General features: G+C 35.4%; 1 protein-coding gene, 2 long non-coding RNA genes and 1 pseudogene across 4 annotated transcripts; 3 read left to right on the top strand and 1 right to left on the bottom strand.

Moving 5' to 3' along the window:
* Positions 1-3,245: 3,245 nt before the first annotated feature.
* LOC147511775 (Peptidase M28 family protein) lies at positions 3,246-11,888 on the bottom strand. Of its 2 annotated transcripts, none has more exons than XM_086603430.1 (12): positions 10,703-11,888; positions 8,570-8,637; positions 7,722-7,803; positions 7,511-7,603; positions 7,241-7,393; positions 6,828-6,896; positions 6,575-6,662; positions 5,921-6,004; positions 5,362-5,450; positions 4,044-4,160; positions 3,826-3,969; positions 3,246-3,522 (listed from the first exon to the last, which is right to left on the bottom strand). In XM_086603430.1, exons 1-12 carry the CDS (start codon positions 11,147-11,149, stop codon positions 3,340-3,342), a joined length of 1,617 nt encoding a protein of 538 aa, XP_086459556.1. In that variant the 5' UTR covers positions 11,150-11,888; the 3' UTR covers positions 3,246-3,339. The 2 variants fall into 2 exon arrangements, with proteins under 2 accessions (XP_086459556.1, XP_086459555.1); XM_086603429.1 differs by having other exon boundaries at positions 3,839-3,969; positions 10,703-11,882.
* LOC147511774 (uncharacterized) lies at positions 11,599-13,450 on the top strand (annotated as a pseudogene).
* Positions 13,451-19,601: 6,151 nt separating this feature from the next.
* LOC147511773 (uncharacterized) lies at positions 19,602-22,307 on the top strand. The gene is made up of 3 exons (XR_015217071.1): positions 19,602-19,935; positions 21,397-21,464; positions 21,704-22,307. It is a non-coding gene; the product is annotated as an uncharacterized LOC147511773 (long non-coding RNA).
* A 2,761-nt stretch (positions 22,308-25,068) lies between these two features.
* Positions 25,069-26,351, top strand: LOC147511772 (uncharacterized). The gene is made up of 2 exons (XR_015217070.1): positions 25,069-25,673; positions 26,090-26,351. It is a non-coding gene; the product is annotated as an uncharacterized LOC147511772 (long non-coding RNA).
* The last annotated feature ends 1,603 nt before the right edge of the window (positions 26,352-27,954 follow it).

The following is a 27,954-nucleotide window of genomic DNA, read 5'->3' as shown; positions in this document are numbered from 1 at the left end:
AATAATATAAAACTTTAAAGAAAAACTGTTGAATATATTTTTCTTATACCCCGAACATATTTGGTTATTAAATTATTTTAAAAATAAAATACGTTAATAAGATATTTCAATAAGGGTATAATTTTTTGGTATTTTGTTTAAAATTTAGACGTTTCCCCTTGATTAGAATAATTAAATCAGTTTTGCAAATATTTAAAATCACTGTCCAAAAATGAGATATTTCGAAATGAAACATTGTTCATTTTTTGAACAATTACAGCATTACCACTGCCCAAAAAAACTGCCCGCTCACGTGGCGTCAGTTTGCTAGTATAGTGTAGAGATTGAACATTAGGAGTTGATAAACTGATCCAGTACTTTAGTGGGTCAGGACTAGTAACAGAGCATGGTAGTTGCATCCGTAACTCAACCAAGGTTGCTCGTCAAAGTTATATTTACATGAAATTACACGTATTTGTTCTTATCCATATTCCCATGCTACCCGGTACTCAAGTGATATCCTTGTATATATAGTGCATCGGAGTGAGTGAAGTGAAATAGTGTAACAAAAAGATTTCAAGAATGAAGGACAGTGGAAAGAGTGGGAAAGTGAATGGCAAGTATGGGCAACAAGATGGTAGGAAAGATCGAAGATCGGCAAGTGGACTGAGTGGATCACCAAAGAAAGGTGGTCATGGAGGCAAATTCACATGGGCTGGGATTGGTTTCTCTCATGTTGAAATTGGTATGGAGAAAAAATATATTTTGGATAAAAAGGATCCTAATTTTGAAGATGAGGAGGAAGAAGAAATGTGATGTACTTGTGTGCCTTTTTTATTAGAGATTTGTACATATTGGGCTGCATGTCTATATATTTTTAATTAATAAACCTGCAATTTTCTTCTTGTTTCTATGACTTGTTCTCCAGTCTCATTAACCATGATCCAATTTAGGTTCAATAGTAGCAACTAATTAATTTAGATGGATTTGAAATTTGAATCCTGACCTTCCTGTCGAAGATAAGATTTTTTTTTACGAGTACTATGATTATGTTTAGCTCCAAATCGCCAACAGAAACTTCTATTCATATTAATCAAAATAGTCACCGGAAAGCACTCATGGAGGTATGTCTATTTCAGCATCGTGGACACAGTTCACCACAATATTCATTTGGTTGATCAGACTTCAGAGCAAATCACATCAAATGCAGTTGAGATTCGGTATCGATCTATCTAGACATCTAGTCCCCAACACATGGAAACTCGATTTTACCATTGAACTCCATTGATGTATCAAGAAATCTTTACAACTATAAAAAGAAAGATATGCTCTAAGAAATATTATTGTACGTTTGTTTGCTTCTCATCATCTCATGTCAGCAGTCTGAAACAAGGCCCAAAATATCGCCGATATATCCGATATATCGCCGATATATTTTGATAAATGAATACACCGATATTGATATTTTCGATATATATCCACCGAATTTTAAATTCATTTTTTTCGATATATATCGGAAATAAAATTTTATATTGCCGATATAATCAATATTTTCGATATAATTGATATAATTGATATATATCGATTGATTTTTTGACTATTTTTTAATATAAATCCAATATTTCCAATATATTTTTGATATGTTTCCGATATTTCCGATATTATATTTTCGATATTTTAAATAATTTGGACTGGTCACAAAAAAAATAGATATATATATAATATATATCGGTTTTTGAGTATACCGATATATGAACCAATATCGAAATTTTGAGCCTTAGTCTAAAAATGGTATAAAAAGAAGATAAAACTCAATTACCAAGGCAATAGCTTCAGTTAAGAAACCAGTGGCCTATATGAATGGATTATTGCAGAGCACGAATAAAAGCTCCCTTTTCGTTTCTTTATTTTCAGGTGGTAACCATGCTTGGCTATAGACGGAAGAACATATCAGCTTCAATGCTTTAGCTATGTAACTAAAAGATCATTTTCGGTCTACCCGGCTTTGCAATATCTGTCATACCTAGGGGTAGGGGTGGGCAATGGGCCGGGTTGGGCTAGCCCGGCCCTAAACATTTAAAATCCTTCAAATATTAAAGGCCGATAAATCCATTCATATAGGCCACTTTGTATTCGATCCGATAAATCGCCCTCGATGAAAAAACTTTTTAAAATCAATTTTTTTTTCGAATTTATAAAATTTGAAAAATCAGAAAATTTTAAAAAATTTGAAATCGAAATAAATCCATTGAATTATATAATAGGCCACTTTGTATTCGATCCGATAAATGGTTTTCGGAAAAATTTATAATTTTTTTTTTCTGACGAAAATATTCTTTTCAAATCCGATCCAATTGGAATGGCAATTTTTTTTTTCCGAATTTATAAAATTTGAAAAATCAGAAAATTTTTAAAAAATTTGAAATCCGCAAAATATTGAAATAAATCGGAAATTTGAATTATATAATCGGATTCTCTTTTAGAATAATCATGTTTTATCGAGTTAATACATTCATTTAGCAATCATTTTGAAATGTATTAATTCAGTAAACAATTTAAACATTTTAACACGTTAATGCATTAATTCAGTAAATAAGAATATAGGATAAATTGAGACATGTCCTAATTGATAATATTGATTTGATTGTTTAAAATTTGTTGTAAACAATTGATAAAAATTCAAATTTGGATACTTTTTGATTTTTTCTGTTGGTTTGACAAAGTTAAGTTTCAATACAAAGGTGCAAACCTCTAAAAGGGTTTTATTTGGTTTGAAAACCAACCATCTCAAACTCGTAATTTGACCATATGTAGTTTTAATTTAGTAAGACCGCTATATTTTAAAAATTCAGAAATTAATCGAAAATCGGATCGGATTTTGAAAACACATCCAATATCCAACTCCGATCCAATTATTTTTCAGAAAAATCAGATATTGAAATTTCGGATATCGGAACACAAATATCATTGCCAAATTCAGAAAAATATCGAATTGGAATTCGGAAAAATTGGTTTTTCGAAAAAAAGAAACACCCCTAGTCATACCTATATTTTTTCAGCAAGCCGACTAGCCGAGTGTTGTAGAAATGGTTTTGTTATGAAGTTCTCCTTGCCGATAAGCTCTCTGGAATGGGGCTTAGTTCATACTACCTTGTCAGATTGCTGTCCACTGTAGTGTGAGCAAAAGCATCCTTCAAGATGATCCAATGAAATACCACACTTTGATTGGACAAATTATCTCATACCTTACCAGATTAAACAAGCTGTTAGAGAAAAGATCAAGCCCTTAAATCAATTTTTTTTTCCTTATAGCTGCCGAGAGTACATGACCCACATGGAAGATAAATACATCAAACGCCCTCATGTCAATTGACCATTGAGGACTAGAGATGCATGTCTGATAGCTCTGGAGGCCCTCCAAACTTCATGTTGTACAAGAACCCATGCGTCTTTGGTGTTCAAGCTCTTAGCCACCTCAATGGCATCATCAATCCCAGGAAAAGATTTTGATCCATAATCATCATGTTTTGCTGGTGCATAAACCTGTTAAAAGTTACATGTTTTGCGATTAAACTTTCGTTTGTTTTCATTCAGCTGATGAAGTTTGAGGTATGGTGACATGGTACCAATCACGAGCATAGATATATTAGATGAAAAATGAGACATGGATAGTAGATAACAATACTTCTTTGTTAATCTTGAGCATTGAGGTCACAATTATTCTTCTAACCAGGTCGACCAACAAGATGTCGGCATCAGAAGAAAAAAAATACTACGAATTTAAAATATAGATGAAAATCAAAAATGAAATTAGAGATTATAACGTGGCGACATATGAAGACACACCAAATGTTTGTACCATGGCCTTCCAGGGAGTCCATCCCGATCTGTAAATGCTCGCTCTGCCATCATTAGTCTGTCATTCAGCTCTCTTACTTTCAAGGGATCCTTTCTCCTCATCAACACCCAACCAGTTGTTTCTTTTAATGCCTGGAGTCCGACATTTCATTACTTACTGCAAACTAGATATACACATAATATGTTCTGAAATTTCATATGCTTACCTTCATCTGGCTATTAACTTTTCCGGCTGATTTTGTGAGCTCCTCTATAGATTTGTACATAGGAGTGAAGTCAATGCCCTTCTCCAAAACCTCATTGTCTAATATCTTTGTGCTTATCTGGATTCACTTCATGAATCACATGTCATTGAAATTAAAAGTTGATTGCGCATGCCTTTTGTGTACATATGCATAGAAAGTCAGTCATACTTGAGCATCTTTTGTGCACATAGTCAACCTATCAATTCGTGTATGTAAGCATTTCCAATGTAGCTTAGATAATTAAACGTATGGGGCGGGATGGTGAAAATAACACAACAATGTCTATATACTTACGTCCATATTCCAATGACTAACCTTTTTATATAATAATTAAAAGTGCACTGCCTTGAGAAGGGCACACAAGTGGACAAAAGGTACAATGTCTAATTCTGACACTATTTTGTTATTGAAACTAAACTTAGAACCCAGATAATCAAGAGCCCCCCAGATATTAGAATGCTACTGGTTTCTACCACCCATGGGCATTATGAAAATTAGCACGGATGGCGCATCAAGAGGGAATCCAGGCATTGCTGGTTGGAGAGTTGTGGCAAGGAACCATCTGGATGTTGTTTGTGCTGCTGGCATTGGGGGTTTAGGTGTGGAGACTAGTTACATGGCAGAATGTCACGGCATTATAGAAGGTACAAGGAGAGCAGTTGAGCAAGGATGGAAGGACATATGGATAGAATCAGACTCACAAGCTGTTGTTTATGCCTTTCAGTCGAACAAGGTGGACTGGAAGTTTAGAAATACATGGCAGAAACTAAAAGCGCAACTAAATTGGGTGAACATCACAGGCACATGGAGGGAAACCAACTTTGGAGCTGATTCTTGAGCTAATGAAGGATGTACTCTTGCATGTGGAGACCAGAGATGGTAGACGCATAGACCAGACTGCATACAAGCACTAGAGAACCCCAATGCAACCTACTAACAGGTTTACATAGAAGAAATCTGGCATGGAACACCATCCATGGCCACATATGATGTAACGTTAAATTTATTTTCCTGTAACTTTTTACCTTTAATACAAAATTACCCTTTAGCAAAAAAAAAAAAAAAAAAAATATATATATATATATATATATATATATATATATATATATATATATAAAATTAAAAGTTCATGTTTGATGAATGTAGATTGCCTTGATTTGAAAAAGATTACTTGGCAGTTGGCACACAGTACATAGTTATATACACGACATGTCTGAGGAGATCACCCTACCTGAAATTTATGCAGAAAATAGACATCTATAGGGTTGCTTGTACATACCTGGAGTTCGTATGCATAAGTGAGATAGTTAAATGGTAAGACCTCGCTATCAGCAAGTTGAAGAGCTACTAGTCCCCAAATGCTTGCAGCTGTTACAAGAAAATGTTTGTGGAATCAATTTTACTGCAACAGGGAAAATATTCCACTTAAAAGTTTGTTAACACAATCAGGATATGGCTTTTCTATTTATCCACAAGTCTTAAGCGAGGACTATAAATAATAGTTTGATCAGGGTAAGTTCCAATAACAAATAGCAAGCAACAAAAAAAAGTAAGGGAAACTGTATAGCTTTGACTACCATATTATACTAAAACAGTAGGTTCATTCCATCATGTCTAGTAGCTGATTAATTGCAGGTTAAATGGAAATCAAGAGGATCAACCTCATAACAGACATGGCTACATAATGTACTGCTACTTCTCGCGATCAAAAAGTGCTTCAAGTTCCAGTTTTGTGTAAACCAAGACGAGAAGAGATAACAGTTCAATGAATTATTTTTATAATACGAGAAATACCTGCAATGTGCCTAAATGAATTATTTTTATAATACGAGAAATACCTGCAATGTGCCTATGAAACATTGGATCGCCAAAATTCTTCATCCAAATGAAGTCGTCATACATTGAATGGTAGACTGGATACCCTGCATTGGAAAGAATTAATCTAATCTAAGAAATATGTAAACAACAGAGCAAAATTTTGTGCATGGACTCTTCTCGCAAGTAAGTAGAATATTAAAAGTGCCGGGTATATTCATTAGATAGCAATGGTAATGCTTCTTCAAGAAAACCATATAAACTTGACAAGTTAAAGCTGTTGTGAATAGTAAAAAAACCAGGTGCCTTGAATTTAACAGGAACAGAATATTGAACCATCAAGTTAACAATTTTCTTTTGAGATTTCTGTTAGAATATAAAACGCATTGTTGCTTATGGGGCACTAGAAGTGAATTAATAACTTGTAGTAAATTATGATTCTTGTTTAACTATGTAGTGCATATTTCTCTTATTATTTCTCTGTCCTCTATTATCTATATATTTACTGGCTCTCTTTCTTCTCGCATAAAGCCATAAACTAAATTCACATTAAACTAAAGCAAGAGTTTAGACCGTATTAGCTTTGCAATAGTATTGAGCTGAAATTTAAACTTCATCATGACATGATAGTCCTGTTGCCTATTAACAAATCAGAAGGCAAGGGCTGTGCAAGGTACCTCCTCCAAAATGCATGTCAGCTGATGGAATTCCAACGTGTTGAATAAAAGGTGCATAATCAGACCCCCCTCCTCCTAACCTTCCGATCTTCATAACAAAAAATAAAGTAAGATGTGAGCTTGATGTATCTTTCATATGATTTTTGTTACAGAAATTACAGCAACCGAGTTCATTCGTATCCTAGATGCTTACTAGTTATGATGAATTTATCACATACACGATGAAAGTTAAATACATTATGCGGTAACTTACTGAGGGGGACCCACTAGAACTGATCCAAGATTCATAAATGGTCTGTGAGCTATTATCTGGGTCTTGAACCTTCCGAAAAATAATACAAACGTGATTAAATTAGTAAAAATAACTTGGAAGAAAGAATACCATCAAAAGAAACTTCTCACAACCAAATATAATTTTCTTACTGTCTATTTATTAATAAAAATTTCACAGTTAATATTGTTCTGGCGGCCTCTTTGCTATCACTTGTCGTGGACATGCAAGAATAAGAGTAACAATGAAGAAGTGCTATGGTTATCGTCTATGTTGGTGATGTTATATATATTACTACTGTTGTTGATGTTAGAACCATCAATCCACCAGCATTTCAACCATATTGTTATAGTATCAAACTAATACTACTATTATTCATTGTTATTGGGAAATACCAGCTGGGAAGCTGGTATGAGTAGTTCATCGAGTTGAGGAGTAGCAGAGGCATGGAATCCTGCTCCAGAGACTCCACAATCCACATTCAAATAAGCAACAACCTTGGAAGCTAGCATTTCCCTATTCTCTTCCACCCATTCAGTTGAACCAATCTGCACAAAAGATACAATAGTTACATATTTACAAGTAGACCACATTTTCCATTTCATTTTCTCATTTATATGGTGTTTGTGGATGATAAAGATGATGTAACGTGTGAAAGAAGAGACCAGGCCATACTCCTCAGCATCCCAATTGCACAAGATAATGGTCCTTCTCGGTCTCCACCCTTTCTTTTGCAGCTTCCCAAGCCTTTGAGCTACCTAAACTAGCCAGAGAACACAAGCCAAAGAGAACTAGATGATATATTGGGCATATTACGTATCGCGATATAGTAGCCCAGTTTTGAGAATTGCAAGAAATTTCTGACCAAAAAAGTACCTCTAGTAGAGATGCAGTTCCACTGTTAGGATCAACTGCCCCAAATGTCCATGCATCACGATGGTTCCCCAGAATGACAAATCTGTCAGTAGTTACGACAAAGTGGCCAAGTTTTAATGAACTACAAAAACTTTCTTTCGGATTTGACAATTTAATCGGAGTTTGCCTCTTGAACTCAATGCTCGTTATTAAGTATTAACTGAAAAAAGAAATCCAAGACGAGTATCCAGGGAAATTTTTGCTACTCTTTCTCTAGTAGTCACAGGCATGACTAATATAATTTACATATTGAACAAAATACATGGACTGAACCTCATTCTTCGACTGCACAGACAACTCAGTAACACTACTTCCCAGTATCATGTATTATTTACCCGGGCTCTTGTAGTTGTTAACTGTCAGAGCTAGTGATGTCAAGTACGTTATTGCCCCTTTCAAGACCACCAGACAATTAAGATCATAGTACGAACAATGACAAATCATCATATAGACAGTAAAAAAATAATAATAATAAATCGGCACTATTCAATTCTGAATCCTCAATCTGATGGTTTTCAACCAAACTTGGTGTTTGATATTTCAAAAACATTGTTTTTCAGTAGCATCCTAACATTGTAGATCAGATATCATATTTCTAATACTATTGTTAGGAACATCTAAGTGACCTGAATTTGTAAGTCGACACCGCAGCCTTGACATTAAAAATCTTCTTAGCAGTTCATTATGCCCCAAGTTTATAGGTATCCAGTCATCTGCATAGCTTAACCTTTCAAAGACCTTAACATTTCGGAAACAAACTATTATACAAGGCAGCTTAGATACTGCCAATATAAATGTTTAAAAGATACCTATCAGGCTCATCCACTCCTTCAATGACAGCTATAACATTTTGAATTGTATTAATGACTTCACTACCCTGAAGAAGACATAAAAACAAACTCAGAAATGGAAGGAAAAGCGAGTACCTCTGTAAACAATATTCATCTTTTAGCTTATACGATTTCGTTTATTGATGTAATTTATGACTTGTTTTCATTATTAAAATGGTGTTTTGAAAGGGCAATAATTTTCCAATTTACAACATGGCAATATACCTCAACAAAAAAGAACTGACTAGTACTACGCTAAAAACGAAATGTTAATATCAAAACCCAAGCAAAAAGAGATACATGTGATAGATTTTAATCCAAAATCAACTTTCACGACAATGAGACCATGTAGATGCAAATAATTCAACAAGCACACATGGTACACCACATAGCAAAAAGGCAAAGACACCAAGACGTCATGGGGATAGTAAGGAGGATTAGTTTGAGATAATCCAGGTGCCAACATCTCATATCACTGGCAGTCTGGCAGCAAGTGCGGCCAATGTATCACATATGTAAGGGCACCAAGTACATTTGAAAAGCACATGGAGAACCAAGCCTCTGCGGTACTCCAGAAAACGCTGGCATATGCTGACACACACAGTCCACTTCAAATTTAGACCCACAACTTTAATAGAAGGGTCTGAGAAGTAGAAAAGGTTGTCTGCCGGGGAGGAGCCAAAAAAAAACAAACATTTCGCCGTGTCGGATAAGTGAAATTGTATTGTTGTTAATGGAGAGGAAGTTTGGAGAGGAAAGAGAAAAGAAGGATACGGGCATATGGCCTTATTAGTTTCATATATATAATTATATATATACCTGAAAAATAAGAGATTACAATAATAGAAACTTCCTAAAATACACGGGTTGGAAACGCTGCCACTGAACCCCCAAATGGACCACCTGCACACAACGAAAGTAGCATTGTGGGACATGGCGGTCAAATTAAATCCCCAAGGGAGATTTCCTCTTAGAACTCTAATAGGAAACAGACACACGTATCTGTGTCAATGTAACTTACAAATAGTCGTACAATACATCATTATAATAAAGAATTTCATGGACGCAGTCAAATTACTAGACCAAAGCAGTTAAGCAATAAAATTGCCATATGTGAAGATGTAACCACTAAGCTAGGGAATAGAATCTCCAAACTTAGGATTCATCATACAAACTTCACAGCCAAAGACACATTACATTCATTGCATAACAGCTGACAAAGATGTTAGGTGATTACTCGGTGTGGAAAACATTGACTTGGGGGTTGTAAAAAACATTTGGGTGTCCACTATCACAACTTCAATATTTCTTCTGCTGCTGTTTTTTCCACCAATTTTCACAATAAACCTCTTAATCTTCTTCTTCATTTTATTCTCCATCCCACAATCTTGTCCTCTTCTTCTTCCTTTCTTCTCAATCCCCTATTTCATCCTCATCTTCTTCTCCCTTTATTCTACATCCCACAATATTATATCCTTCTTCTTCTCTTCTTTCTTTTCTTCTCCGTTTTGCAACTTCTTCTTTGGTCAATCTAACGTCGGTTTCCACCGCTTTGCGGTTTTCAGTTAGTGGAAAGTGCACAACAAGTTAAATGCCATATACTACACCCACATCATCAAACAAACCCTTGAGGTTTATGGGCAGTAGTTGCTCCACACAAAACTCTTGGGGATATTGGACGTGTGTGTCAAGTAGTTCTAATCAAAATCAAATTGTGGCAATGTCTCATACCAGTTGCTTTGCCAAGCATTGACATTTCTAGCATTATCTGATAGCACCAATACTACCAAGTATGAGACTTTGAGACCGGATTTTAAACGTTACAATCAAAATCACTGCACATTGGCATTGTTATATAATGTACATTTTAATGGGAGTATAAATCATATGCCAAAGTAAGCAACCTTCAATCATGGTTAAGCAAGTATAATTGTCTTAAGATAGCAACCATCACAACAAACATCTAAAAGACACACTTCTAAGTTCTACCAATCACTCTTATATAAAATAAACTCCCAACAAAATGAACAAATACAGCATACAAATTTATAAGCAGCAGCAAAGTACGAAATGGACAATGCAAGAAACTAAGCAGCAAAAATTGTCCCTTACCAAATAAGTGAGATTCAAAATCCCAGGACCAGGGCCAACTCTATAAACAGGAGAATCATCACAGTCTTGCCAATCATCATTTGCCACTTGTCCACCAAGTGACCTCAATATAACATCACCATCACCACCTGATATAGGCAAAGACGGTATCAAAGGAACATCCCCACTTTTTTCCACATCATCATATGACAACCTTTCACAGTCACCACTACTTGCCCAACCAGGAGTCGTCGGATCACCGGCCCCACAAAAAACAGAGCCCACTTGTACACCACTAGATGGCATCCACTTGTCATTAGGAAACTCCTTATTACCACCAAAATCTTTTTTATCAGTATACACTACTGCACCAACCGCACCCGCTTCATACGCATTACGTACTATGTCACCACGGTATATCTGACCGTACCGAGCTAATGCTATAGTACCCGACACGTTGACTCCCATTGTTTTCAACGTATTGTAATCTTCCACGCGTCCGTAGTTTACGTACACCACGTGTCCTACTGCTGTTCCGGATTTAGCGTAAGCATGGAAAGTAGGAAGGACTTGGTCGGCCACGTCTGCATAAGGATCACCTGAATAAATCTCTTGGCGAAGATCAAAGATTGTTTGGTGGGTCCGGGTGTGGACGTGTTAATTTTAAGGAACGTGAGATTGGGTACGTGAGTAACACGTGGTAAGATGTGATTCGTGCTTGGAAGGAGTACGAGGTGAGGGTGTTGAGAACGTACGAAGCTACATCAGCGTTAGCTTGGGTGCCTGCCACGTGTGGTTTGCGTGTGAGGGTGTAAAGGTGGTGAGAGATTGTTGAGTTGCTTGTGAATGAGGGTGATATAAAGAGAGAGTGGAAAGTGGTGGGTGAAGGTGAGGAAGTGGTGATTATGAGGAGGAAGATGGGAAGAAAGGTGGCTATGAGTATAGTTGTAGTGATGCTGATGGGTTTGAACGTGGATGAATTCTTGGGTGTTGTTAAAAGTGTTTTTGAGGGTCTGAGAGTGATAATTTGGGGAGGTTTTAGGAGGGGGTGACTGATGGATGAGCTCATCATGGTGCTAATATCAACGAAGCGTTGCAATATTTATTATAGCTCACCTCATTTCAAGTTCATAAACTATTGTATTTTGTACAAAGAAGATAGATAGGCACTGATGATTTAACAATTTTTATGCCCCACCCCCACCCCAAATCCCAAAAATAGTAGGGGGAGTGGCAACAACAGTAGTGGATCAAGAAGCAACAACAGTGTATGGGTTGGGCTTTTGTTGGCGGTCTGGGCTGGAATTTAAATTGGGTTGGATGGGCTGTGTTTTGAAACAGTGCCGTATAGCACATGCATACACTAGTGCAATACATAGTATATACTATATAGGTCAGGCACTCAGGCTCAGGCTCAGGCATGGTACGCTAGCAGTGGATGTACACAGTACACCGGCTCATCAAAGACCATTAATACTGAGTAATGGTGAATGCTCACGTCAGCCCCCTTTTTACTCTAAACTGGACATGTTGGATTTCACAAAAGTTCGGCTGGAAAAAAAAGTAAATCTATGCCATTTTCTCCTCTATTCAATTGTTCGATTGTTACCAGAGAAAAAAAAAAAAAATAAACTCTCGACAATAGGAACAGAAAACCAAAAACTTTCCCTATATCTTATCTTAGAGATGCTACTTCGATTTATTTGCCAAAGATCCTTTCAAAATAATAACTCAAAAATAGAAACAAAACCCCTCATTTGAAATTGACAAAAATAGAAATAATCCCACGATTTAAAAAACCACAATACTGCTTTCAACCCAAAACTCTATTATTGAAATTGACAAAATCTCATCAAAGAGAAAAATAAGAAGTTTTATCGTCATATTTCTATCCGCCAAGCAACCCTTGCTCTATATTTGATTTATTTACACAATTTTATCAACAATTCAAATTCAGTAAAGATAAAGCAATTTGTTGAGAATCATCAATTCAACTCGCCATCGCTTCTGCTTCAACATTGCGAGTCTTTTTTTTTTTTTTTCCAGTAATTTATTTGTTCATTTTGTGTTTTGGTGGTTTTGGAATCGATTCAATCAAAGATTAATGGGCGATTCTTTTTATTGTTGGGTATTTGCAAAAAAGGGTGAGAAGAACAAAAAACTTTGATTTTTTTTTTTTGTAGAAAGAAGAAGGCAAGACATAATTTTCCAATTGCAATATTTTTCATGGATTAATGTCCAATGGTGTGTGATGCAAGTATGCAACTAGAGAAAATTAGAGAAAGGGTAAAAATACTGCATGAAGTATAGTACTATGAACTTTGGCCTCGACCCGTTTATTTTACCCATTTGGCTCTTCATCCTTTCATCCTCACTTACAAATTCTACAAAAAATGAGTACTAAAAAAAAAAAAAACTCCCCACTCTTTTATTCATTCATTTTTCATATTTTCAAGTTTTCATATTTGTTGGAATGATATATAGGTGGTGCATTTGGTGGGAACAGAGTTTTTAGACCAGTTCCACCTGAAAAAGGAGTATTCCCATTAGACCACATGCATGAATGTGACTTGGTTAATATTCCCCTTATTGTGTTTCTGTCTTTGAAATTTGTATTGCTTAAAACTCATGTTTGTTTTTGTTTAATTTGGTGTTTAGGAGAAGAAAGAGCATGTAAGTTGTCTTAAAACGTTAGGGCATAATGCAGAAAAATGTCGAAGGTTTTCAAAGATATATCTCGAATGTCGTATGGCCAGGTAAGTCTTTTAGTATCATACTTGCTTCATTGTAGAGTATAGATTGAGTTTTATAGCATTGCTTCCATATCTATTTAGTGATAAACTTAGTGCTAAAGAGGGTAATTAGGATTGATAACAAGCCAAGCTATTATGGTTTTGGTTGTTGAATTGCGATGTTTTCTTTTATAATATTAGCATTAGCAAGAGAATTTTAAGTTGCAACGCTCTATAATGCGAAAGTGAGACCCACATGAATAACTAATGTTAGGGAAAAGGAAAAACTAGGTGTCAACTAGTAAGGGAAATGCTTCAGTTTTCTCTTACATGGGAACCCCCAGACTTACAAAAAGATTACAGGAAGGTTAAGTTGAGGATGTAGTGTAACTAAAAGAAATGCAAGTTTGTGATATGGTATGATTACCTAGAAGCCTGATAGGAAATCACATACACAATCTAGATTAGATGGATTTGAAGAATTGTGTATATCTAAATAAGTTAGACTTTAAATAGCTCATGAAGAGTCACTGATAGGTGAGTTCTTAGCTTTGAAGAAACCTTCTTATGAACAAGTTGTTTGTTATGTTGTGTGCTCTTATATGACATTATTAAGTTGATGTTGACGCCTACTGATTAAATGACACAAAGACAATTGATTTTATAAGGTCTTCAAAGTGAGGATAAGGTAGTCAGGTGCCTGATTGTTGTATAACATGCTGCAAAAAGAGGTGATTGCTTTGAGAAAATCCGATCCGAGCACAAAAAAGACCAAAGCCTTAAAGACAATATTATCATTCACCCTACTCATTTTAAGTTATAACTTCACTGTACGTCCTAACTATATCTTGCAACTCATGGTGTTACAGATGTTAGCCAAGAAGGTATAGAGTACATTAACAAAAGCAATGGACGTTAAAACTAAGAAGATGAGAATGGAAGTAGCTGCTATGGAGAAGAAGGTAGCTTCCATACGTGTGGAGAAAGACGATGAAAAGAGAACTAAGTGACTAGGTAGTTTGAAGCGGCCTACAAATAGTTCTCACTTGCTTCCAGTAAGAGGTAGGATATATAATATATATGCATTATTTATTTGGTTAGTCTTCCTTTAGTTGTCTCTTTCTAACATTAATTAGTTTCTTTAGTTGTCTCTACCTTTAGCATCAATTAGTTGAAAGATATTGTGATTATTGTCATATGTCTGAATTTTGATAATGTTTTTGGTCCTTTATACTTATTCACATCCTCTTCTATCATCTCCAAGATTTCAGGAAGTGAGATTTCTCAGTAATTGATACCCTAACTACTATTGCATACATCATCGTTATTGGATATCGATCGAGCATTAGAACTTTACCCATATCAATAGATACAATTTGCTTCAATTATGAAAAAGAAAGGCAATTGGAAAATCATAAGAAAACATGATTCTGACATTGGCAATTCTAAATTAAACGAGCTCAAACGACATATTCAGTAGATAATCCACTTACGGTGTCTTAATTACTCCCCCAGTATAAGCAATGGTTGTAATATTGTTAGATGAGGGTGTAGAAGAAGTATCTCCTGAAATACAATAATAATCTTGGTATAATGTTTAAGTTTAAGATAATCGATTTTATCGAAAATTAAATAAGAGTGGTTAATATGTGTAGATGCTCTACAATATGCCTGTTTTAGGATATACCAGTCATAAAGATTACGGAGTCCACCTCCAAAAACCATAAATGTTTTTCCAATCTACAACAGATTATTATATTAGGAACAAATGGGAGTTCTTTGAATGCTCCCAGTAACCCACGTCAGCCCTCTTTTTTTTTGAGGTGAACACCTCAGTTTTTTATAAAAGTTCGGCATAAAAAAGATAGACTCACGCCCAATTTTGGGAACTGTTCGCGTAACAACTTTAATAGAAAAGAAAAAATCTTCGTCAAAACTCAAAACCCCACCCCGACCTTTTACTAAAAAAAATCTCTCTGAGCAAAACCTCCCAAGTTCACTTCCATTCTCAAACAAAACCCTTCCTTAAACCTACCAACCCAAAAAAAAAAAGCAAAAGACTCTTCGTCAAAATCCCACCCAATCAATTCTATTTTTTTTAAACCCTCTCAATTTTTCTTTGTCATTAAAACACAAATAAATTATTACATACAAAGGCAAGAAATTAACGAGTCTAAAAAGAAGCTTGCTGATCGTTTGTCATCTATTATTGACGTTGTTAATGATTGTAAACTCCCTCCTAAACTTTGTGGTCAACGTAACGCCGTTAGGTATTATGTTTGTGTGTCATTTTTAATTTGTGCATGAATTTTGTGTATTTTTTTTTTTGATATTTTGTGGATGTCATTCTGCCTATTGTTTACTTATATTTATAAATGCTCAAGAAGGGCTGTTTTTACCACCATCATTTGTCTTGGTAAAGCCAATGACAAGTCCAAAATCCTTATTTCTAAGTATGTAGAGACATTTAACTCTTGCTAACCTCATGAACATGTCAAGATTTTAGATAGAGGGTAAATTTTTCAGTCCTCTGCTGACTTTAGCCTTGGGTATGTTCCAGTTTGCCACAAAGATAAGAATTCTAAAATAATTGGTTTGTCTCTTTGGTCTGCAACATGTTGTTTTTATCATACGAGCTATGAAATATAGAGATATTGGAAATTTGGTAGAGTTAAAGTGTTATCCTCTTTTTGAAATCAAGAAACCATCCTCTGACAGATTTCTTGGTTTCAACATATTTGATCTTATATATTTTTTGTTTAAATTATTCCATAAGTATTTCGCGTACCAAACATACAAGGAGTTTCTTTAAGTATTTCTATTATGAGTTGGGTAAAGATAATCATCCTGCTCTCTGAAGGAGTAATCTTCATCGAGAATATAGGGGATACTCAAGTAGTAGAGCATCTTGAATAAATTTTCCCGTGAACCCATGCAAATTGTTTGTTTCTTATCATTTTTATTGTTGCTAATTAATCTGAAATCCTTATTAATCGAGATAATATTGAACCAGTCCTTGGATTCATTTGTAGCCATGGAGGAACCGTAGGAAGTCACAATTGTGTGGGGCCTCATAGGCTCTTGCTTTGTCCCAGAGTTCTTATTCAAACTCTGGTGGTCCATGTGTATGATAGGTCCTCCCATGCCCTGAGAAGGCATTAATTTGAAGACTCGACAGCTTAGGCATGATCATCAGACAATAGCACCTTCATTTACTCAAGACCAACCATTTGAGAATGTGATGCATGCTTGAAGATTGACCTGATGATATTCAGTGGAAAAGACACCCAAGTAGATGAAGCTATGCAAGAAATAACCATAGTTCTCAGGTACACATAGAGTTATATTGATAAATTGCTTTATTGTATGTTCATTTTGCATTTTAATTTGACTTCTTACTGCGTTGGCGCCTTTGAACACTTTTGTGCTTCATTGCTTGGTTTATTAGACTAATATATGTCGTTCCTATATTTGATTTTCATTCGTTTTTCTTTTTCCCTCTTGTCACAAGTACTAACAACTCGATGTTGTTCTTCATTTCTTTAAAGTCTTGCATGTTTCTTTTTGGTTAGTTTGTTTTGTGGGTAATGTCTGTTATTTGATTTCTTGCAATACATACTCTTACCCGAATTTTTAAGTCTGTCATTCTTCAAATAAACGGATCATATGGTGATCATATAGGGAAGTAAGGTTTGTCCTGGAGCGATGAGATTTAACGTATACTATCTCAAATACATGTTCTTAACTTCTTATCTATGTACTTAACGAAGTAGATTCGCAGCATCACTTGATAAGTAAATTTGTTATATTTAAACCTTTGGTAGAAACTATGAACAGATGGTTGTGATCACTTGGTGTATATATTGTGTTAGTGGGGTGTTATAATTCTGAGTATTAACCAAGATTGTTTAATGTAGCTTTGAACTAAGAAGTTTAAGGGCCATACAAGAAAGCCGAGATCTGTATATGTCAAAGGTACTTTGCTTTCACACTCTCTCCCCCAATGCTCCCATGAAGCCACCTCAGCCCCTTTTTTTCTCTAAGGTGGACACCTCATCTTTTAGAATGATTCGGCAGATAAAAAATAAATTCATGCCCAGTTTTGAGAACTGTTCGTGTAACAATCAAATAAAAGACAAAAATATAAAAAACTTTCATCAAAACTCAAAACCCCACCCCAACCTATACCAAAAAAGAAAAGAAAAACCTAGCTCCATTCTCTCTTTTCAATTGTTCGGCTATAGAAAAATATAAAAACAAAACACCCCCAACATAAGCTAAAAAGCTATCCACACAGATTGATAATCAGTCAACTCACCCAACCCTCTCTTGACCTTTTTTCTCCAAAACCAACTAGCTTGAACCAGGAAAAAAAAACAAAACAAAAAAAAACAAAACACCATTCGTGCACTTCTCATTTTTCTTCAAATTTAATAAATTCCTTTTCTGAAATTCAGGGTTGTTCCTTTCGCTTGAAGAGATTAATGAGTTCAAATAACCTATGGCTACTCCTACATAAAAAAAACTCAGATTTCTTAAGGGAGATATGTGGATATGTTATTTCTCTATCGCTTCAACTATTGGTTCTCAGTTCAATCTCGATTTCAATCATCCATTCCCACTAGGTACACTCTTCTATGAATTTCATATTTTTAAATCTCTGATTGAATTCAATTTCAGAATTCATCAATTGCACATCATTTGTTTTCAGGGGGGGAAGTAATGGACTTGGTTGGAGAAGGGGGAAATTTAGTTAGTTAATCTGAACTAACTATGAAAGCAATTAAGGACATGGGATTTTGAGAATATGACTTGGGTAATTCTTGATAACTCTTTTTCGCTGTTTTCTATATCGGTGCTTACTTTATTATTAAAAAAATAAACTATCTTTTTGAAGAGATTTATCTAGAATGAGCGTAGGATTTTAGGTTTGAAAGTTTTTATGTTCGTTTATGTTTTGATCTATCTAATTCCAACTTCAAATATTGTACTATAGTAGTTTTTTTTTCTCTATCACGCTATATATTATATAGAATTTATAGTTTGTTAAAGAATATAATTAAAAAAATTCGTCAAGTCTGCCTAATTGCTCTTCTATGAAACTCAATAAGCTCAGGAAGTTGGAATATTGTTATGTATTTGGGGATATGTCTCATAGATACTGTACTTTAAGTATTGAGGAAAATAAGAATCCTATGTATCTAAACAAAAAATTGATTTCATAAAATATTGCCTGGCAATGAAGTGTTCGAAAGCTTATGGGCATACCTTGGTAAAGATTTTGACTCCCTCAATGCTTACTGGCAATTCATATATGTTAGTTCTCTCCCTACCTGTTATGAAAATTGGTCATAGATGTTTGTTGGACATGGCTTCACAACAATCCCCGATCTCTTTTTCTGGGTCTGATATAACCGTTCGTCAGGTCTGCTTCTCTTACGATGTTTCTTAGCATCCGAGCTAGCTGGTTTTTCCATCATCCATTGATAGCCGCATAAATGACTATAATTTTTTTTTCCTATGGGAATGTCTCGGAGTTGTAATCTTCCTATTTAGGTTGTCAGCCCCCTTTTTTCTCTTATATGGACATCTCAACTTTTACAATGATTTGACAAAAAAAAAACAAACTCACGCCCAGTTTTGAGAACTGTTCGCGTAACAATCCGAAATAAAATAAAAAGAGAAATAAACCTTTCATCAAAACTCAAAACCCCACCCCGACCTTTACCAAAAAAAAAAAAAAAAAAAAGTTTGATAAACAATAAAAAGGTGGAAATTTTAACAAAATAACCTTTTGTCAATTCACCAACAAAATAGAAATGGTTACTAGCCACTGTTAGCTAAGAGAAAAACGAGAAAGAAAAAACCCTTTCACCACAATTCTTCTTTCCTTCTCATGTCTCCTTCTTCTGAATCTTTTCTATCCAAATCGAATCGGATGCATTACCTGTATCTTGCGATCTCGAATAGCACATGTGTTGTAAGGAAATTGCTATATAGCTAGCGGTGTTATCGTTATATTTTGGAATAAGGTTTAAAGGAAGGTTCTTTGCTGATCTAAGAAACAAAAAACATTGGTTCATAGGTAAAATTCTCTCCCTCTCTAATCTCCTTACACTACAACATAAAAGTTTTTTTGTGACAGGGGCTTTTCCCAATTTGTGACGCCAAATAGGCGTCAGAAAATTTGTGACGTCAAATTGCCGTCAGTATTGTTGTTTGGTGTCACAATAAGTCGAAAAATTAGTTTTATTTTATTTATAAAATTTATTGAAAACATAGTGGCGGCAAAGAGGGATCACTTATTAAGATCCAGAGGCACGTGTTTGGCATGTGCCACAGGATGAGGAGTCAACTTCCGATCTTTGCGATTTCTTTTCGACCTCAACTCTTTTTCTTCTCAACATAGCAGAGAGAAACCCCTTCCTGCATAAATCTCTTCTCCACTTTTCTCAATCTATTCGAATTCCACTCCCTTTTCGTTCATCTTCCCCAAATTTCGATGAAAGTGAATTAAATGAGGTAGGTTGTTCATCTCAAATTCTTCATCTTAAACAAAGGTACCATCTTTCCGATCTTTTAGGGTTAGTTTCTATAAAGATTCATTTTTTTTTCCGCAATTTTGGGTTTTGGGTTTGAAATTCTTGATTACGTTTTCTAGGGTTTATAATTTTCTTGAATGAGTTTGTTTATAATAGTTGGTCTCCAAGTTAGACTTACTGCACTACTATTATTGAAAGTTAGACTTGTCAGTTTTTTGCACTACTATAGAATTGCAGCTGCTCTGTTCCTTTAGTAAGTATTTTAGCACTTGTCAAATGTAAATGTAGAGAATCACTATGCACCATACATACTTCATAGGTTCAGCCACCGATAATTTACCTTCGGACACTTGGGTTCATATTGGGTCCATATGTATATTCCTCTTTTTTGTTTGATTGGTGATCTGATTCATTTTAGTAAGATCAGCTTTATATGTATCAGTTAGTGTATATATAATTTTTCTTACTAGAGTACTGCCAGATAAATCTTTAAACGAAATGATACGCATTTAAATTGTTCCCTCAAGGAGGTGTTGCGCCTTCTAATCTACAAAGTTTAAGTATGTTGTTGTACTTACTTCTGAATCTTGTAGCATGAACATAACCCCTCTTTGAATGAAACAGTGAATATGCTACTATTTTACATGATTTCCCTTCCAGCAAGGTTTGACATGATCTAATAATGGAAGTTAAATTAAGCACACACGTTCTTGTTTATGCATCAAAACAGGGAGTTCTACTATAGTTGGATTCCAAGTTTAGACTAAATTTTTGTAGTAGAACTCATTGCACACTTTGTGCCACTTCCTAGAGCGATATAATTTGGTGGGGATCGTTTATGCACAGTATTTTGTCTACTTCCTTAGTAAGTGGGCCCTAGGTCGGCCATGTACCTGCTCTTGGAGTTGGAAACAGGTTGTGCACTCAATGGAAAATAGGACACGGTAGACGGTTCAATTATATTTTAACTAAACCCATTAGCCCTATAACTAAACCCGGCTGGTTGGATGGTTTAGGCCCAAACTCAATTTTAGTTGAAGGGCTAGTAATAAAATTGAGTTAAAATAGAAGTGTAGCTAGTATTTGATGTGACATTAGTATTTTAAGTGAGTGTGTGTGTGTTTTGGTTGGTAAGTACTATTTTGTAGGTGTTTATAATTGACAAATTGTAAAGTCCAATGAGTTAATGTGAAACCCACATTTTTTTGTAAGGAAAAGTTTGTGAAAAAAGGATATATTGAGAACTGAGAACCATAATGTCCCTTGTTGAGTATATTTCATGACCTTTCTTTTTATTTTTTTTGGGTTGAGTTTATGTTGTGCCAATATATCTTATCAAGTAGCTAGGCATGGCAGGTCTGCTATTGTTGTCTTGTTGGCAGTCTGGAGTGGAGGTTGGTTGAGTTGCTAATGAGAATCCTCTTGTAATGTGGGGCTCCAGGTTAAAGGGACATGACGTTTCATCTAGTAGATGACCGGCCTGCTGATCTCAACTAAAGCTGCTGCAAGGTTGGTTTTACTCTTGCTTCCTTTTTATTTTATTTATTTTATTTTTACAAATACATGCTTGCACAAAGTTATGTACTTGCAACTAGGGTGGTCAAGTTTAAGTTTGGTTTTTTGCTTTTGTTCATTGGATTTTATTGATTGTTACTAATTACCGTCGCGTTAGACATTAAGATTTCAATTTGTCTCAAGTAGTGAACCAATGTTGAAAGAACTGATGATTTAGATTTTGAATCTTGCAGTGCTTCTTTGATACTGCGACTCATGTTTCTTCTAGTTTGTTACAACTGTGTGGAGGGTGTGTACGTACCTTGATATGTTATGGGCCATGACCAACTAGATACTAGGCCTGGTGAATAGCAGCTTAAGTCTTTTGATCTCTATCCTTTTAGAAACAGATAATGATAAGTTGAGGACTTATCATGTTAGTTTTGAAAAAGAAAGTTAGAACTAGAACTAAATGACAAAATAAGAGAATTTCTCTTATAGCTTACGCCTCAATCAGGTAATCTTTTCTCTCCTCTTATGTTATGGGACATTCATTTTCCTAGCTATTTCCTATAGAGCAACCATCAACAAGATAAGTATCTTTCAATATATGGTTTTGATTCTTTTGTTTTCATGTTTACGTCAATTACTTGTTTTAAGTTCTGATTTCCACCAGGTATCTAGTCAAGGGTAAGTTGGTATGGAACAACACACACAGTGTAATTATATTGATTCAACAATGAATTTCAAAGACAACATGGATTAGTACCTTCTTTCCCTCCATTTTTGGATTTAGTACATTCATCTTCATTTTATACCAAGTTAGATAAGTTTGTCGATCTCAATATATTGGGTTATGCTTACTTGTTCAATGCAAATTGAACCGCATGCATGTGTTAACTTTTGCTAGTGGACGAGTAGTCCATGCAAACCCACGAGTTGTTTATAAGTCCACCACTCCATTCTCTTTAATTAGTTACTTAAGAACCCGAGTGAGTCATTTTTGGGTTTTTGTTGTAAAAATCAGACTTTGTAATTCATTCTGACTAGCCTAGCCAAGTAGCTTTGTTCTTCATATGTTTAGTAAGGTAGCTTTCGATATCGAATCCGAAAGTATCAAGGATCGGGATGCATAATTTCCTAGATAGTTCCATCCCTTCCATTTCTTTGTTGCAAAATAGCTTTAACTTACCTAAGTTCATGCTGAAAATGGCAAAGTCATGATTCCTACTGAATTTATTCTTTGATTATATATATATACTCCCACATTCTAGCAAAAACTTTATACCTGAATTTTGTAGAAGAAGAAACAAAACAACTCTGTAAGTTATTTCCTTGTCTTAGTCATATATATCCTCATGTAAAAGCTTTTTTTTTTTTAGTTAGAACAGTTAAGAGGGTAGTCTTATACATTTGTTCTACTTGTTCTTGTGAATTGCTGCCTTGTTTTTCTGCTTGAAACAATATGTAGGTTTTACTACTTGTCCTTGTGAATTATAAGTTCCACGACCACTCATAAACACTTGAGGAGCTCATTTATTCTGCATGTGCAAACATGCAGTTGGCACCCTTGATCGCTCAAATAGAAATAATGCTTGGAGCGCACGGATGAGGAAAAGGGGTATGCTTTACTTCAGTAAATTCCTTGTATTTCTATTTACACTTGAGGCAAATATGTAGGGAGTCATTTTTCGTGTGTTCTTCTTAGTGGATTTTGGTCTACATTGAATTTCATTATTATAGTCAATTTCTTGCAATTCTTACTCTGAAACCCTTCTCTAATCTCGTGTTCTCTCATTTGCATAAGCAATATGGGCTTTGATACATCGACTTCACATACAAAACCGTCCCGAATCGAACATGTACCAATGAATGGAAGGGCCGGGTACCACAAGAACCAGGCACTTGTACCATAATGTGATTTTCATTGATGTTACGTGAAAAGAGGCACTTTTTCCATAATGTGATTTTTATTAATGTTCTATGAATCGGACCAAAGCGAGACATGATTTGAAACAAGTTTTTCTTTGGATTTTGTGTGTAAACTACTAAAACTGTATGGCGTTGGTTGATTGAAATAGAAAGGTTAGTAATTCATGAAAATATATGTATTAAGAGTCATTTTTAGTGCAACTTAGTAGTAGGAAGTTTTTGATCCTTTGTTCGACGACCCTATCATCCTTTGGCACTACATTACGGATAAGTTTTCGGGCGATTAAGGCCTGCTATTATGGGGTGCAAGTTTTTGATTCATTAAGATCGAGAGCTTCACATTAAAACCTTCCGGTTATGCCTTGAATTGCATCGGCTAGAGCTACTCCACGCCCACTCATCTTGCCATAATCTAATACTTTTGGCTTGACCCATTACCCATTCGGCTTTCATGGTGCATTTTTTGTCGACAAATGCACAAATGATGCCAAAAGGTAGTCTTTCTTCCAATTTTTAGTTATGTAGCATTTGGTATAGACTAAAGGGAATGCTAAGTTATGATGATGTTAACACTATTCTTAAACCGATTGTCGGGATTTTGGCTAATCGGCAATCAACGGCTTCATTCAAGGAGCGAAAGATAAGGTATATATCTTAGAATTGGAATATGAAGCTCAAACCTTACAAACGAAGCAACTACGTTATGCGCACGGTGACACTTATTACTGGTGTGTATTCTTTATTTCTCTCACCTTTCTCTCTCCCAACACACACACACACACACACACACACACCGAAACACTGCCTACCTTCATTTTTTGTTCTAGTTACCTCTTTTTTACTTTAGTGTGCCTGAAGCGCTTGCCTTACTCACTCTCACACTCAACCAAATACAAATTCACTTCTTTTTAGTGTTTCAACTCTTAGGCTAAGAAACAAACTCTTTCCAATTTGCTAAAATTTGAGTCTTCCTGTGGGATTTATAGATATTTCAGCTCTTAGGCTCTCATACTTTTTGGCATTTGGGGCCCCGTTGATTCGAACATCCTAAGATTAAGAAAGGAACGATTGAAAGAAGCTTTGATGACATTTTTCACTCAGATATTCTAAGAAGGGTACAAAGTCTTACAATTTTTTAGACTCTCATATGGAAGACGTTTTGCATTCTATAATTTTGAGTTGAATATATGGGTTATGCTACTCGAGTGGTTCTTGTACCATCTTTACGAGATGCTTACCATGATTTTACACTACACCATAACAACATATTTGTGACGCAAACTTTTTTTCATTTGTGATGGCAGATGGGCGTCAGGAACGTTTTGACAGCTGTTTAGCGTCACCAATTGATAAAAACCGTTAGAAAAAATCAAACAGTTACTTTTTTTTTTTTGGTATATACTGAAAAGCTTTGTGACGACATCTAGGCGTTTTAAAAGATGCACGTGCTAGGTTGTGCATCAAGTGTTAAATCTCTCTCCTAAATTAGTTCCAAGCTTTATCGACTTCTTCTCTCTCAATACCTGAGAATACCAACGCAATCACCAGCCCTAGCCTCAAACAACAAGTAACTCTCTCTCTCTCTCTCTCTCTCTCTCTCTCGTCCACGGTTCGTTATCTTTAAGAGATTTGTGTCGGTATTGTTTTTAAAGAGATTTTTTAACTACAAATTGTCCGTTTAAAAACAAGTATGCATTTTGGATTTTGTTTATTTCTTCAATGCAAGGTTGATGGGCTGTTTTTGTCTTTGTGTTTGTGGGTTTCGACTTTCGAGAGAGTCGAAGTAGCAATGGGTTGATGAACTTGTATCAATTGTATGTGTTAAGACCAATGTTATGTAGAGTGGCTTTGGTCTGGTGTAGAGTGAAGTGACTATCTCAAGACATGAAAACTACAAATTTGAGGGTTGATGGAGTTCAATGTGTACAGGTCAATCGGTTGATGGAGTTCAATGTGTACAGCTCAATCGGTTGTGAATTTCAATTGTCCTCATAAGTTTCATTACATACTATTGCATTCCGTTTAGAATTAGTTCCCAGTTAGACATCCTAAGGACATATTCCATTTTCAGAAACGCATTTAGGCATTTGTTTAATTAGATTTTATTCCAAGGAATGGGAAAATCGATCTGCACTGTAAGTTGAGTTGTGGATATATACTTCTTGTGTAATCTTACTATTAGTCTCGTAAAGGACTAAGCTTTACCTTTTTGCGCATGGTTCTAAGAAGCTGCTCAATTACTGGCCCAATCCCTTCATACATTGGAGAAAGAATGCTAAACATCAAGAAACTGTAAGTTTCTTTGTGTCTCCGCTAGTTTAGGTTTCTTTGTGTTTTGCTAGTTTAGGTTTATGCTATTCTTTTTTCTCTATTGTTTATTTGTTCTGTGTGTATCCTTTCTATTACTGCTAATAGATTTTGACTATATGGATTCATGTCATTCGAATGAGTGATCCATAGATGTCAAAAGAAGGGAAGTGTGTAAATAAAGTTTTGTATATTGGTAACACTAAATGTAAAAGTGCATTTGCTTCTCTAAACATCATTTTACTGGCCGCAAGAGTTTATTAAGTTTTCAGCATATCTTATGTCTTGTCCTTGGTTAGCAATTGTCATATTCAATATATATACTTAGGTGAGATATATATTTTCTTGTTTTTATTAGTTCATTAATAAAGTTTTCTTCGTTTTCTTCTTTCTTTTTGAAGGGCAAGTTAAGAGTTAGTTCTTTTCATTTGATGGGAGCTTTGAAGGTGCAGCTTCATTTATGCTAGACCTTGGATACTTTCGAAGAAGATGTACCTTGTAGTTGTATATTGCAGAAGTGTGAAAATTATCTGATAATAATTTTGAGAGATATAGAGTAAATCGTGACTGTTCATCTTTATGTACTTTGTAGACTATTTCTGAAATGTGAAATGGATTATTTGGCAATTTTGAGTTATAGTAAAATTTTAATTGTTGAAGGTATACTTGTGTATTTTGTGGATTAATTGGATTGTTTTTAAAATAAGTTGTCTCTTGGACAGTACTACAGTGCAAAATGATTGATCATATAGCAAAATAATAATAATTATTTTTTTTAAAACTAAAACACATTTACTGACACCAAAACGCTGTCACAAATCTAAAATGCTGTCACAAATTTGTAACGCCAAAACGCCGTCACAAAAAAAGTGACGCCAAAATGCCATCACAAATGTGAAAATGTTGTCACAAATTTGTGATGCCAAAATCTGATCACAAAATTACTTGGCGCCAAAATACCGTCACAAATTTTTGTGACACCAATTGAGACGCCAAATTTCTGACGCCAAATAGGCGTCACAAAAATTATTTGTGACGCCAAATAGGCGTCACAAAAAAGCTGTTATGGTGTAGTGTTATTTTAAACATAAAGTTATAACATCCATTTTCGCTTTTGGTCTAAACATCACAAAAATTGTTGGTATAATAATTCTTAAATATCCTTTTGGTTCTATTTTGGTCTAAATATTTGTATATTGCAATATTTGTTGGTGTTAACAAGTCATTACTTTGCACAAAATGAAACATATATAAGACCAGATTGATTGGTTTAATCGATATACGCATAAGAAAAGTCATGTGCTACATTAAACCAATATACGATTCATGAAGCATATTTTCTGTTTTGACCTTTGGTTTCAATTGATTAACTAGCTCATATATAACTAAATTATATAGATACATACATTGAAAGAATCCTAAGTGTGACCATTCGTCAAACTCAAGAGTCACTTCTTCTGAATCTTTCTATATTGCCTTGATATAGCATTGGTACGTAGTTAATAAGGTAACCATTGGCGATCAAGTAGTTCATGTAATTCTTACCAAGAGAACCTTTAAAGTTTCTTTATTTAGTGCACTCGATTTAGTGTTAAATACTTTGTTTTGGGTACTCATCGAGTTCATGCATGCTGTTAGATCTCACTTACTACTCTACTCGCCCTCTCCTACAACTGATCTGTCTCCCCATCCACCTCTCGAATAATGAAAAGTCATCCTACTCTCTCTCCTCCTCTTTTACTTTATACTATTATCCTCTATCATCTTAACCATCCACCTGTCTCCCCATCTCGCGGCCCTCTATCTTCCACGTGTAGGGTATCCGTACCCTAGCTTAGGGTTTGCGGACCGATTATGTGCACCCCTCCTTCGCGGTATATGTTGCCCCGGGTTCACCTCACCACTGATCTGTCACCTCCCAGATCCTACCACTATAGATGCCCCCTCTCGAGGCCGCGATCCGCCATAGGTCGGGGGGTCGAGAGTCCTTGCACTCCCTCTCTTCGACAGCCGCGATCTATCCCCGTCACTGTGCCCTTGAGTCTTGCGTGTTCAGCACGCGCAATGTGTCAGTGTCTCTTCGAGTTCCGTGCACCCACGTGTCACTTTTTGGATGGTCCTTGTGGGTGCCTCCTCGATTACAGTTTTACCCTTCCAATTACGGTTTTACCTTTCCCCTTATAAAAGCCCACTTAAATTCCTCTCTCTCCCATTCAGACTCTTCTTCTCGCATTTTGCTCTTCTTCTACATCCTCTCGTATTTTCG

Source organism: Coptis chinensis, chromosome 3 (assembly GCF_015680905.1).
Source record: "Coptis chinensis isolate HL-2020 chromosome 3, ASM1568090v1, whole genome shotgun sequence".
NCBI lineage: Eukaryota > Viridiplantae > Streptophyta > Magnoliopsida > Ranunculales > Ranunculaceae > Coptis > Coptis chinensis.
This window is presented reverse-complemented; position numbering and strand designations above follow the sequence as displayed.